At 55.4% G+C, this 13118-nt stretch overlaps 6 protein-coding genes across 6 annotated transcripts; 3 read left to right on the top strand and 3 right to left on the bottom strand.

Moving 5' to 3' along the window:
- Positions 1-162: 162 nt before the first annotated feature.
- Positions 163-805, top strand: BO95DRAFT_360633 (uncharacterized protein; the record flags this gene model as incomplete). Its single annotated transcript, XM_025582489.1, has 3 exons — positions 163-255; positions 321-581; positions 644-805. Coding segments are annotated over 3 exons (516 nt in total), but the record flags the coding sequence as incomplete, so codon positions are not given.
- Positions 806-3649: 2844 nt separating this feature from the next.
- On the bottom strand, positions 3650-4936 carry BO95DRAFT_387181 (uncharacterized protein). Its single transcript, XM_025583513.1, has 3 exons — positions 4591-4936; positions 4122-4506; positions 3650-4044 (listed from the first exon to the last, which is right to left on the bottom strand). Exons 1-3 carry the CDS (start codon positions 4852-4854, stop codon positions 3740-3742), a joined length of 954 nt encoding a protein of 317 aa, XP_025443178.1. The 5' UTR covers positions 4855-4936; the 3' UTR covers positions 3650-3739.
- Positions 4937-5323: 387 nt separating this feature from the next.
- BO95DRAFT_411588 (alpha methylacyl-CoA racemase) lies at positions 5324-7391 on the top strand. The gene is made up of 2 exons (XM_025584218.1): positions 5324-6387; positions 6446-7391. The coding sequence occupies exons 1-2, from the start codon at positions 5440-5442 to the stop codon at positions 7232-7234; spliced, it is 1737 nt and encodes a 578-aa protein (XP_025443177.1). The 5' UTR covers positions 5324-5439; the 3' UTR covers positions 7235-7391.
- A 69-nt stretch (positions 7392-7460) lies between these two features.
- BO95DRAFT_411585 (Zn(II)2Cys6 transcription factor) lies at positions 7461-9815 on the bottom strand (the record flags this gene model as incomplete). Its single annotated transcript, XM_025584217.1, has 5 exons — positions 7461-7876; positions 7933-8174; positions 8246-8668; positions 8718-9582; positions 9677-9815. 5 exons carry the CDS (start codon positions 9813-9815, stop codon positions 7461-7463), a joined length of 2085 nt encoding a protein of 694 aa, XP_025443176.1.
- A 324-nt stretch (positions 9816-10139) lies between these two features.
- On the top strand, positions 10140-11107 carry BO95DRAFT_481434 (YWTD domain-containing protein; the record flags this gene model as incomplete). Its single annotated transcript, XM_025590205.1, has 1 exon — positions 10140-11107. The coding sequence occupies exon 1, from the start codon at positions 10169-10171 to the stop codon at positions 11105-11107; it is 939 nt and encodes a 312-aa protein (XP_025443175.1). The 5' UTR covers positions 10140-10168.
- Positions 11108-11252: 145 nt separating this feature from the next.
- BO95DRAFT_441892 (putative MFS multidrug transporter) lies at positions 11253-12975 on the bottom strand. Its single transcript, XM_025586290.1, has 2 exons — positions 12843-12975; positions 11253-12789 (listed from the first exon to the last, which is right to left on the bottom strand). The coding sequence occupies exons 1-2, from the start codon at positions 12892-12894 to the stop codon at positions 11300-11302; spliced, it is 1542 nt and encodes a 513-aa protein (XP_025443174.1). The 5' UTR covers positions 12895-12975; the 3' UTR covers positions 11253-11299.
- Positions 12976-13118: the final 143 nt, after the last annotated feature.

Raw genomic sequence — 13118 nt, 5'->3', positions numbered from 1 at the left:
ACTGGCCGCAAGTGTTTTTACGCCATCTATCGGGTTACTGACCCGATCCACGAGAAACAAAAGCTCAATGCCCCTGTCGCGGTTGAATACTGCAAGGAGAATCCAAGAGATATTAGCCCGGATTCGTGGGAAGCCGTGTCGGACCAACTGTCTTTGTCCTGGGCCATACAGTCTCCGACCGTCCCGGAATCGTATCCCATCGCCTACCGCTGGTACATGCCAAAGTTGATCAAACACTGTGAGAATGTATCCCCGGTCCTGTCTTCACTTGCGCTGACCAGCCACGGGATTTAGTTCATAACGGACTTGGTGTTGCCCAGATCCCCGTCACCGCCAAATGTAGTGCTTACAAGCTGCAGACCGTTTGGCTGAGAAGCGCTATGGAAGATCCCTGCCTGTTTCATGCCACGCTGTTCGCCGGGTCTTCACACTTTGATATCTGTCGGGGACAGAAGCAAAGCATGATCACCCTTTACCACTATAATGAGCTGATCAAGCTGGTCAAAAAGCGACTTGCCGACCCAGCGACCGCGTTGGACGATCGCACGATCGCTTCCATCACCCCACTGGCACTATTTGCTGTATGCAATCATTCTCCTTCCCTCTACACCGGAAGATAAAGTACGGCTGACGACAGGTCTAGAATCTTGGTGGTGATCGAGCTTCAGCTGAAGTACATCGAGCTGGCCTGGAAAACATGGTTTTGCTACGGGGCGGGATGCACAACCTGGGCTTGGACGGTCTAATTTCATCACTCATCCACATGTTCGTTTGGTCTTCTCGGGGCGTTCCCTCCTTTCCTTAGAGCGGATGACTGACTCTCTGAATCACAGGAACCGAATCGTGTCGAATATCGTCTTTGATTTGGGGTTGAGCACCGGACCTCAGTTTCAGCTCATGCCTCCACTCAGCCTCGAAGAACGGATCCTCAACATGCCTACAAGGCCACCTGGACCCGACAACTCCACTTGCTCGATCAAGGCCCTCTTCCAACATGTTCACCAGACAAAGCTTCATCTAATGACTTCCCTTCCAACGGATCACTGGCGCCAAGTTACGCCAGCGACCCGCACAATGCCTCCTCCCACCACTGAGGACCCTATCTACCAGTGCTGTTATCTCGCTTGCAAGATTTTCCAGACGATCGCCGATGGCGGGGCCAACGGGTGCAGTTTTGTTGAGTACCTCGACGCATTGGCGAGGAACCTGCGAGACGCGCTAGCCCTGACGGACGAGGAGGTCTGGCTGCGGCATTTTCCCGTGCCTCACACGTGGGCCTGCATCACTGGCGCTGCCGCGTCGAGCGATTCTCAAATCCGGACCTGGTTTTACTTCCGGCAGGCATCCACAGCACGAATCCTCAACATTGACGGGGACTACACCTTCCTCGATGACCTGTCTTCGCACTTCGACTGGCTTCGAAGCCTGCGACGGGCAGCCCTGCAACTCGATGATGAGAAAGCGGTCTAATTAGGGGTCTCATGGACCAAGTCTAATTTTCTTCAGCTCGTCGGCACCCCACCCCACTTGCAATCCGTCTGCCCAACGGAGGGCTTTATTTTTGCAGCCCGTTGTGGTCCTTGATCCTTTTTTTGGCCCTGCCGAACCGTCCAGAAACATGGCCCCACTGAGGGCACCCGGTCTATTGGACGGGTCCAATGCGGTGTGCAGCGTGAGGCTGAGGGTTAAGCGAGATTTTCGTCCCGTTCTCAAAACAGAAAGAGGGGGTTTCTAAATCTCAACGCTCTGCCGCGTCGGTGATCGATCAGACCCTGGGAGTCTGGGACTCTCTCCAACCGTTCCTCCGAACTGGCCTAGCGCCGGCGGGGTTGTCAGGAGATAGTTTCCGCCCCAACTCGATTCGGCTAAAGGCGAGAGGTGAAGAATGGGCGCCCCACGCCTGGAAGGCTGCTGACAGGCTGGACCGGGGAGTGGGATGTGTGGCAGTGCTGGCGCAAGGCTGATATCGGCGTCTTGGCGCAAATTGGCAAGGTTAACGTTATCTTCGCTTAGCAGCACACCACGTCCGGGTCCGTTGTCCGTTGCGGGTTATCTTATCCTGGCTGGTGGATACGAGATTGATTGTACTGTACAGTAGCATCAGCCGTAGAGCGATCTTCTTATGTACCATAGCACATGAGAATAGCATTGACAATAGAATCTGATACGAACGGAGACACCTTGCCGCGCAGATACGAACGATGAACCCCTGGAAGAAGTACTCCCGATGAGCCAGTCAGCCCTCAGATCACGTCAGCCAACACGTGGCGGCGATGGGTGCATGGCTGACGAGAGGTACTTTAATTTATGCTTTCTCCACTGGCTCTTTGACCTATCATCGTCCATCGGTTGCGTCCTGCAAAGGCATCGATCCAGCCTGGACTAGTTCTCGAAGCTTTGGCTGACCCCCCACCATACCACCGGATTGTCAGGCCCTGAGACACTACTATCGAGACGCATCCTCCAGATAAGATAGTCCCCTCCACATGGGGTCGACAGGGCGCGGGGCGGGCCTCAGGCGTCCCACGGGCGGCTTGTATCTCCGCGGATATAGTATCTGCTGCTTACTCTCCCGATTACTGACCTTAGGACTTCACGACGGACAGAAAGGCACGAGAGAAACACGCTCAAGAGGAGTCGGTCTTCAACCCTGTATCGGGGATTCAGACTGAATTGGTTAGGGGAGTAACTGCATCTTGAGGCAGCACAGTAGAAGCGTATCCACCCAGCCCTAAGAACCCGACAAACTCCAACACAAGACCCGCCTCAGCTTCCCCGATCGTGCACGATGGTCAAATCATATGTTCCTCTCGCTGATCAACGAGCCGCGATCAGAAGAAGGCTAGAGGCCGGGGACTCGGGGATCCGTGTGGGGAAGACCCCCAACTAGCCTGCCTCCGGCCCATGCCCTTGATTCCCCAGCTCATCACCCCATTTTCCCTTTCGGGTGATACCTACAAATTACCATAGATTGGAGATTCGGGCAGGTCAATGAAAATCCGTCGCTGCCGCGCTGAGCTGTGTGCTATCTTAGCCTCGCCTGGAAACTTGGTCTTCCATCGCACAGGCCGACCTCGGACAGATGGGCATCCCTTCGGTGCCTATGGCTTGAGTGCAGCGGGTATTGCAAGGGCCTTTCTTCGCGGTTGATGAAAGCAGGTGTCCTTACCTCAGGATGTCTGATCTCAACGCAAAGACGGAGGACTAGATCGTGGGACCCCGCGCGGGCGGTGCGATGGACTACTGTACTATACATTCATGCGACGACGGCGATCATGCTCAACAAGAGATTTTTGCTAGATGCTTCCGAGTCTCTCCTTCCGCGGGCATGAACTGTGCGATACAGGGCCCTATGTCTGGTCTGCGTATATTAAGCCTACGATACTTCGGGCAGTGTCGCGACACTGATACGATAGCCTGGGCAGAAATTGTATTCCACAATAAGAAAGACACAAATTTGCTAGGTACAAGCAAAAGAGGTCTATGGATGTAAGGAGCGCACCGGACACGCTGGGATGTGCGAGTGAACAGCACTACCTCTCTTCTCCCGGTACGCTGTTCACTTTGACGACCTGGGCGAAACTGACTGGATAGGCACTCGCGCGGAAGAGAATTTTAGACCCTAAGATGTGTCCAATAGACCATTGTTGCTAAATCAGTGGGAAATATTAATGCTAAGTGCTGTACATATCTACACAGTGGAACCCTCATCCCCTCCTCGGAGAATATATGCATCCTATCACGACTCCTCCACCCGATCAAGCTTCTTCCTGACCAAATCAGCCAACAGCACATCCCGCCGCCCTGCGACCGCCTTCAAATCGACCTGCGATACCCATGCATTAACTGTATCCTTCAACCCCTCGATGGTATCCTTCGAGCCCCAATCAAACTCGTGCGCCTCCATATCGTCTAACCACGACTTCAGCGCGGGACCCAGATGATCGATGAAATGCGCAAAGCTCGCCCCCCCGCCGAGGGTATTGGTCATCAGCGGCCCGTTGAGCGCCCACCGGAGCCCGAGGCCGGAGGTCATGGTTTTATCTACTCCGTCAGCATTATTCGTTCTTGTTATCTAGAAAAGAACGTCAGGCTGGGCTGGGGGTGGGTAGGCTGCTTACCCAGATCCTCAGGCGAGACCACCCCCCTCAAGACGAGACTGTACGCCTCCGCGCACACCGCCGCCTGCAGACGATTGGCGATGAACCCCGGGGTCTCCTGGCGGACGACCACGGGGTCCTTCTCGAGACTCTCGTAGAAGCGGTACGCGGCCGTCACGTATTCCTCCGCGGTGCCGGGGTGCGGCACGATCTCGACCAGCGGCACGAGATGGGGCGGGTTGAAGGGGTGGCCGATCAGGATGCGGGACGGGTTGTTCGTGCAGTCGGTGACGAACTGACTAGCCGGGAGGCCGGAGGAGGAGGAGGCGATGAGGACGTGGGCCGGGGTCTTTGCGTCGAGGTGCGCGAACAGCCGCCGCTTGAGGTCGAGTCGTTCGGGCCCGTTCTAGGCAGTCATCACCGGTGTCAGATTGATACACACAGATAAGATAAGGTTATCTTTAAGGCGATGATCGGCGACTAAACTCACCTCTTGGATTAGGTCTAGCCGCTCGAGGTGCGGGTCGATGTCGGCCACGAACGTGAAGTTCTGTAGGCATGTAGTGGCGTCGACGGTGGGATTCGGGACTGCAGAGCAATACTCGTGCAAGTAGGCACGCAGCTTGGCTTCAGCGCCTGGGGCAGGATCGGTGGCGATCACCTTCAGCCCTTTGGCGAGGAATAGGGCCGTCCAGCTCGCGCCGATGACGCCGGCGCCAATTACACCGACGGTTCTGATGGGGGAGGTCGACATGCTACAGGTGTATGAGTTTGTGACTGCCCCATTGTGCTTGGACAAGCCATAACAGCTACTTATACAAACCAGTTAGACAGGGTAATATCCACAGGCGTTGGTGATACTTTGGTAGTGTCCGGTCGAGGGAGACGGAAACAAGGCTGTTCCGAAGCTAAATCAGGTAATCCGCACTTTCGGACCGAAGCACCTGACTCTGCTTGACTCTGATGACGATCTTCCCAGGGAGTCCCCACACTTTCGGCCCTTGTCCGGGGATCTTTCGGTCCGTAACGGTGCATTGGGGCGCAACCTGCCATTTAGGGTGTTATTGACTGCGTATCGTGAGGTCGGGCTGCCGACTTCCGGGCTTCCGGGCTTCCGGGCTTTTGAATTTCCTATTCTGGAAACGCGGAACAGAATCATGGATCTCTTGATAATGCGCCCCGCGGGCCACGGCCCTTAACGGTTGAATGGGGCTCCCCTGTCGAGGTAAGGTATAATAGTTGCTATACCTGTCCTTAAGATATCGACAGCACGCCTCCGATCCCACTGAGATTTCATCTTGCCTTTCCTTGACACTTAGCACGCTCGCCACACTTCACCATGACTGACGCCCACCAAACGATACCCAGCACAGACATCTACGGCCCGGGGACCTTTGTGGATAAGGACTTCCTCCCCGCGCCCCAAGATGCCGGTCGCATCTTCGAGTATATCGCCAAGAGCACGCCGGGGTTCACCCAGGATCAGAAGCTCTGGAAGACCGTCAACTTCACGGGCAGTAAGCTCCCGGTCATTCCCGGGCCCACCAAAGCCCCTCTCGTGGCCGCAGCCCTGCATGCTATGTGTGGTGTTGTCGCCCACGAGATCGTCGAGGACCGCGATGGCACCCCGGCCAGCACGCAGCAGGTCACGGTGAACACCAACCACGCCGCCATCTGGCTGGGAACCATCTTCGCCGCCACCATCGAGGGAGAAGACATGATCGACCTGGTCCGGTCGCGCAAGCTGGCGACTCTATACGATCGGGATTTCGAGCACGGGTGGCAGGCCACTCCGCTGCGCCAACGATCGACGGCGCTTTACAAGACCAAGACGCCCGGTGTGTGGTATCAGGTCCACGGCTCCCTCAACGCGGAGCCCGTTCTGAAGGCCCTGGGTATGGACCCCGAGTACCCGGCCAAAACCCCGGACGAGGCGTACGAGTACATCAGCCGGCACGTCGAGCAGTGGACGGCTGACGAGCTGGAGATGCTCAACATCAAGAACGGGTTCTGCGGCAGTATCTGCTTCACGCCGCAGGGCTGGGCCGACACGATGATGGGCAAGCGCCTCGCAGAGCATCCGCTGGTCGGCTACTCGCGCCAGTCGCATGCCATCCCCACTCCTGCCATTCCGTTCACCAAGGTCGCCAACGATAAGCGGCCGCTGGCGGGTGTCAAGGTCGTGGAGCTGGTCCGCATCATTGCCGGACCGGTCATTGGGAACATCCTCGCTTCGCTTGGGGCGGATGTCATTCGTGTCAACTGCAGTCGCTTGGTCGATCTTAATGTAAGCCACCCCTTCCCTCGATGTTGACACTGGCGGTGCGCTAATGAAACCTCCTTAGGTCCTGCAATTTACGTTGAACACGGGCAAACGCACCATCGACCTTGACCTCACCAAGGAGGAAGACAAGGCTCGCCTGCGCGAGCTGATCGAGGACGCTGATGTCTTCGTGCAAGGCTTCCGCCCCAAGGTGATCGAGAGGAAGGGCTTTGGAGTCAACGACCTCCTCGAGATGGCCGGTAAGCGCGGCAAGGGAATCGTCTACGTCGAGGAGAATTGCTACGGTCCCGACGGCCCATACAACGAGAGACCGGGCTGGCAGCAGATCGGAGACGCGGCTTCCGGCTCGTCGTACGTCATGGGTCGCTCTCTGGGTTTCAAGGATGGAACCAGCGTTCTCCCCCCGCTGCCCATCTCCGACATGACCACTGGATTGGTGGGTGCGTTGGGTGCCCTCATGGCGCTACGGGACCGGGCCCGTCACGGCGGCTCCTACCGGGTGACGAGCTCGTTGGTCAAGGCAGACGTCATCAACCTGGAGCCGGAGGTCGGGCTATACTCTCCTGAGGTGGTAGAGCGCAGCAACCAGCTGTTCAAGTGGGGCCACATCGGGCCCTCGCAGTTCGTGACGGAGATTCTGCTTGTCGTGATGGACGGCTGGAAGAATGTATTCCCCCAGTACTTCAGCCCGGGCCCAGAATCACTCCTTACCAGCTTTGAGGGGGGTCCATGGGGCCGCATGGAGACTTTGAAGCCTGTCGTCCAGTTGAGTGACCCCAAGGTGACGCCTCGGTGGTTGACACCTGCAGTCCCTCACTGCTACCACGATCGGAACATTCAGTGGCTTTGAGGCCCTTGCGCTGTGCAGCATGTGATCGCGGGCGCCAGACGGTTTGTGACCAGAAGAGTGGCAAATGATTAATTCGCCTGAAGATGTTGTGACATTCTTTTTGTATATAGATTTTCTTCCTAGATAACGAACCCTTTTTGAATGCGCGAGAAGACCAGTAACAAGCAAAGACTTGTGTTGGATAATTAGTGACCTTAGATGTTCGTGACTTAATGAGATTGTGACTCTATATTGCCCAGCCCTGGGCTGTAGGTGTATCATCATCCAGTTGAGAAAAGAACATGGGCCATTCGTTCCAGTCGAACGAGTAGTTGTCCATCATGGCTAGGTTACTCGAGAGATTAGCTGGAGGCACTTGTGTGTCGATGGCTAGATATGGGGCGGATGTGTTGAGAGGGTTGCTGCTAGCCTGCACCGCCTCCGAAGGGGTGTAGTCGACTCTCGGCTCGCGCCCACCAACATTCTGCTCAATCAAGGCAAGGACTGAGTTGCATCGCGAAGTCAAGGTGGCATGCTTTTCATAATCCTTGAGAATGCGTCGAGCCTCGTGCAAGAGGCCTTGCAGACGAGCGGCCGTGAAGTATTGTGCTATTTGTGGCGAGGTCTGGGCAGCGAGCAAATTCGTGACGGCCATGTATACATCTGAGCTTTCTGTTAGGTTGCTCAACGCTGGGCTTTCTTCGGGAATCCGAACTCACATGAAACAGTGTACCAGTTGGATGGCAAGATGTACGCTTGTTTCTGCTCCGGTGAGTTGCGGATAATGAATTCAATCATGTCGGCAGCGGCTTTGGTGCAATTAATCTGACACTGGAGGACTACATGCGGCATGATCTGATCATCGTCGGCATATAGACCGATCCCTCGGGCATTCTCGGTCCTTCCTTGGTGGATTTGCAGAAGTAGAAGCCTGAACAGGAGCAGTCGAATGGAGAGATACCTAGTACATTGGAATGCAAGAGAGTCAGTGCAATTCCTTTTTCCCTTGCATTGAATATGGCCAGCATATACCGTGCACGTAATATATTCGCTTCACGCGTAATATGTTTCGTGGGCGTCGGGTCTTGGAGTTCCGATGGCATCTGGAAGAAAGGATGCAGGCTGCGGGCCCAATCATTAAGTGCGGAGTCGATTCGAAACAAGCTAGCGAATTTGTCAAACACGAGTGAGGATGAGTCGCTCGGCGTCTCCAGACGAAGCTTGCTCGCATGGCGATCCGTTTTGCTCTCGCCGAATTTGTAGAAGGTGTCAATGACATCTCCGATGATGTGATGAAGTCGACAGAATGATCGATAGAAGTTGACTTTCGATGGTAGGGTGGCGGTCACGCTGTCCGACGAGTGCTCTACGGCGTTGGACACCAGCAGATTCAAGCCTTCTTTTGCCACTGATTGAGGGACCTTGAGGGCGCAGCCAAAGGTCATGGAACAGATTCTAGGACGCGTTCAGCTACAAAGTCCCGTGTCAAGGTGGTTTATCATACCTGTCCATGATGACACACCCATTCCACACCTGACGCGCAAGGTCTCGCTCCTTGGGATTGTCCATAGCCTCAGTGGTTTCCGGGATGTGCAGCCCCAGTTCCTGGGCGATATGAATCGCCGTCCCGATGATGCGGAAACATTTCTGGGGCTCTTTGTCGTGCTGCAGATAGACGGCGGTAAGGAGTAAAATCTGGATGATCTCAAAATTATAGAGGTCGAGTAGTTGGTACGACATCAACGCCTGGGCGCGCTCAAAGAAGACGACGGAAGATTCATAGCGAACGAGTGGTGGTTCACCCTGGGTGGCTACACAGGAGGTGGCGAACATGAGATTCAGCAGACAATGCAGAACCGTCTCATTCATCGTCAGTTCTCCATCTTGGATCCATAGAGTCTCATAAGCACTTTCGATGGATGTTCTATCCAACCACGGGTAGGCACTGTCGACATAGTCCCAGTAGAGACCCAGTAGGTTGTCCGCCTGCCTCCTGGGAGGGATGACGAACTGGAAATCAGAACCATAACGTTCGTTTCGAGGGAATTTCTTCTGCAGCTTGGGTAGATGCCTGAGTGCATTCGGGAAAGCTTGACTTCTGCTTGGTGTTTTGTTGCCTGGAGTGGCTATACTGGTCTGATTCCCCACATCGGGGATGATGTGCACCCCACTGGAGGCACCAAAGAGACTCCCGCTGGGAACAATTGTACTGAACGAGCTCGCCCGGTCGGCATGGTCGGGCTGTGGATGACCGCGGGGGAACTGCTCGGTGGTATATCCTGCATGCTCCGCGGAATCAGACTCCCGATAGCTGCAGGCCATTCGAGTGGCACGCGAAAGGCGTTTCCGGTTGGAGCAGGGTCCACAGACTACTAGTAATGCAGGGATTAATGCCGGGATGCGGTGAGCTGACTGATCTTCTCCACTGTGCGACCAGAGTGAGTATCTGGAATGTTTCCTTACCTGGTTTAGCACCATCACATTTCGTCTTCCGGATCTTGCAGACCTCACAGGCATTTCTGATCTTGGCTCGTTTGGGTCTGGGACCTCTGGACGGCTCGTCGTGTGGAGACGGCCGGCGTGTGTGGAATGAGAACATCATTTTGAGGAATTATCCATGATTCACGGAAGAGGTTGAAAAAGGTAGGAAAGAACGTCCATCCCGAGATTTGCTCGCGTAGCTCGGAGTTGGCCGGAGCATCCCGTGTGATTATGTCATGATCCGTTCCGTTCCCTTTTTGGCATTCCGAGTATAGCATACTCATGTACCATAATCAGGCAAATCAAGGAACCGTGGACAAGGTGGAACAAGGAACTCTCGGCATACCGTGGCCCAGTGGACCTTCTCTATATCTGCAAAGTAGTATATCTACCCGTCGTGAAGCCCGGCGCAGAACTGTCCCAATGTGTCTTTGTCGATTCTCAACTCTACATCCACCCTCCCGCAATATAAAAATGGCACCAAGACCCCTCCTCCCCAGATCATCCAACCCCCGACTCTTCTTCCTCGACGTGGGCATCTCGAACTCAGAACTCAATGGCCGCATCCTAACCTGCAAACCAGATGGCTCCGATTTTCAGGAGCTCATCACGCAGATCAACACCATGCCGGATGGGATCGCCATCGACGCTGCCCGGCATCACATCTATTGGACGAACATGGGCGTCCCCTCCGCCGATGACGGATCCATTCAGCGCTGCGACCTCTCGGGGCATAATATCGTGACCGTCGTTCCAAAGGGCCACACCCACACGCCAAAACAGCTGACCATCGCCCCGCGGGCCCAGAAGCTGTATTGGGCCGATCGCGAGGGCAGGCGGGTGATGCGGGCGAACCTCGATGGGAGTGACATCGAAGTGCTCTATCGTGCGGTCTCCAGCGAGGGCACGGATACGCCTGCTGTATATGACTGGTGTGTAGGTATTGCGGTGGATGAGGAGGCCGGATGGGTGTACTGGACGCAGAAGGGCCCATCCAAGGGGAACCAGGGCCGGATCTTCCGGATGGGGATTGAGAGGAAACAGGGGGAGTCAGTGGAGCGCAGGACAGATGTGGAAAGTCTGCTAGAGGGACTTCCGGAGCCGATTGACCTGGAGCTGGATCATGCGACAGGGACGCTGTACTGGACGGATCGAGGGGATCCGCCTCGGGGGAATACGGTTAATGCGACCGTGCTGGCTGATCTTGCTGGTTCGAGAGAGAAAGTACAGCCAAAGATCTTGGTGCGCAAGCTTCATGAGGGCATTGGGATCGCATTGGATGTGGAGAACCAGCGGATGTTCTTCGGTGACTTGGGAGGGTCGTTATATTGTGCCAATCTGGATGGGTCCTGTAAATCAACGGTCTTGCCTGATATTGGGGGGGCCATTACGGGGGTTGCTTATGTAGGTTAATCATATCGACCTATCAGTTTATTAATCGTCTTGCGGAGAATTGCATGTCATAAAAATCCAATAACGTATTCGAGGATAAACCGCCACTGAGGCACCAAGAAAGTAAAGATGTAGTGTTGTCCCTTGTGTGATTTGAGCGATGCATTAATCATTGCTAAAAGTCTAGTCTCATCTAATCATGCCTCATGACAATCAACATTTATCCTCCCCTTCCTCTGCCTCATGCAATTCCGCCACCTTCCGCACCGTCGCCTCCTTCATAAACGGACTGCGCTCGCGGATCTTCTCCCCCCAGATCATAATGCACACCGGCGCCAGCGTCAGCAACAGACTAATAAACCCTAACAAGCTACTCGCCCACTGTAACCCCATGGTCTCATACATGTTCATCGTCGCCAAAGGCAGAAAAGCCGAGAAGGTGTTCTCCCCCAGCACGACACACGCCATCGCGCTGCCAGCGTAATTGCTGTACGCATCCACCACGTAATCCATAATCCCCGTCACCACGACCACGCTGCCGGCGCCAACCATACCCAGGCCGATGGTGGGAGCGATCCATGGGAGACTGGGGTAGGAGGTCCACGCGTAGACAAACATCCCGCCAGTGAGGCCGAGGATGGCTCCAGCGACGGACATGTATAAGCGTGCTTCGGGAATGGGTGTCCCCGGGATCTGGGTGTTGCGTTTCGCGGACTGGAAATAGAGTCTAGCGGAGACGAGAGTCAACGGCCATCCCAGGACTTGGCCGATGACAATGGCGCCCTGAACATATCCCGACTGCACGGGGTCCCAGCCGTACAGAGCATCGAAGACTTGCTCGACCGATTGGGTGAAGAGGTACAGCGTGCCCACGGTGAACGATGACCACAGCATGCAGAAGAACACCACGTACTCGGTGACGAGCATCTTGAGCGGACGCTGAATGCTGGTCGCCAACACCTCAAGGAGCGGCTTGGACAGGATCTCGTGTCGGGTGTAGGCGTTAACACCTTTCGCACGCAGTCGCTTGGCTCGCTGCTTCAGGATCACCAGGTCACGGGACTCCCGCATCGTTACGACGGCCACGGGGAACAAGATCCCGTGCCAGATAAGTTGCATGTAGGAGATCCAGCGCCAGGAGAGGAATTGGAGGATGGACGCCCCCAGCACGGGCCCGATGCTGCTGCCGCCCAGGTAGGCGACGATCCACAGGCTGACCGGTTTAGTGCGTTCGCGCTCGCTGCCCCAGATGTTGCCGATCACGCTCGCGGCGCTGTTGCCCAGTACGGCGACACAGCCTCCGGCGAAGAAGCGCGTGACGACCAGAGTGGCAAAGTTCTGGGCTACAGCTTGCGGGATCAGGAAAAGGATGAAAACAAAATGCGTGAGGAGGAAGGTGCGGCGGATGCCGAAGTCCTCCATCGTCGGGAGGATGATCAACGAGAAGAAGGCACCCCCCAGAGCCCAGGTGGTAACGGGCCAGTAGGAGTTGGCAAATGAGGCCTCGCTGACATTGAAACGCTCGTCCAGCTCATAGTGGGCGACGGTGATGATGGTGCCATTGGCGAGCACGAGGAAGGTGGTGAACAGGGCGACGAAGGTCACCAGCCATTTGTGGAGCTTAGACCAGTTGAACGGGTTTTCTGGGTCGTCTGGACCCTCCCAGTCGACAATGACGAGCTCATCGACTGTTTCTGCGAACCCTGCGTTGGGTTAGATGACTGCGTGTTGGCAATGGTACGGGGTGGCGACTGACCGGCTATCAATTCATCTGCATTTGCAGGGGATGAGGAGCCTCCACCATGCATTGAGAGTTGAAGATGCCAAGGAAGCTTGACCGGTTCTTGTGGATGCCGATTGAGTAATGGAAACGGTGTTCAGACTTGAGGTGAATGCTTGGTGTTAAAGATTAAAGTGGGAGGCGAGACATTTAAATAGTGCGAATGTGGAGTCGGATCGATGCTCTTCTAGAACACGCCTTGCACCCTACTCGACTCGCAAATTCCGTATTCCGATGCCCGAGGATACCAAG

The sequence above is a fragment of the Aspergillus brunneoviolaceus genome (genome assembly GCF_003184695.1).
Source record: "Aspergillus brunneoviolaceus CBS 621.78 unplaced genomic scaffold BO95scaffold_26, whole genome shotgun sequence".
NCBI lineage: Eukaryota > Fungi > Ascomycota > Eurotiomycetes > Eurotiales > Aspergillaceae > Aspergillus > Aspergillus brunneoviolaceus.
Note: the sequence above shows the minus strand (reverse complement) of the source record. Positions and strands in the feature narration are given on the sequence as shown.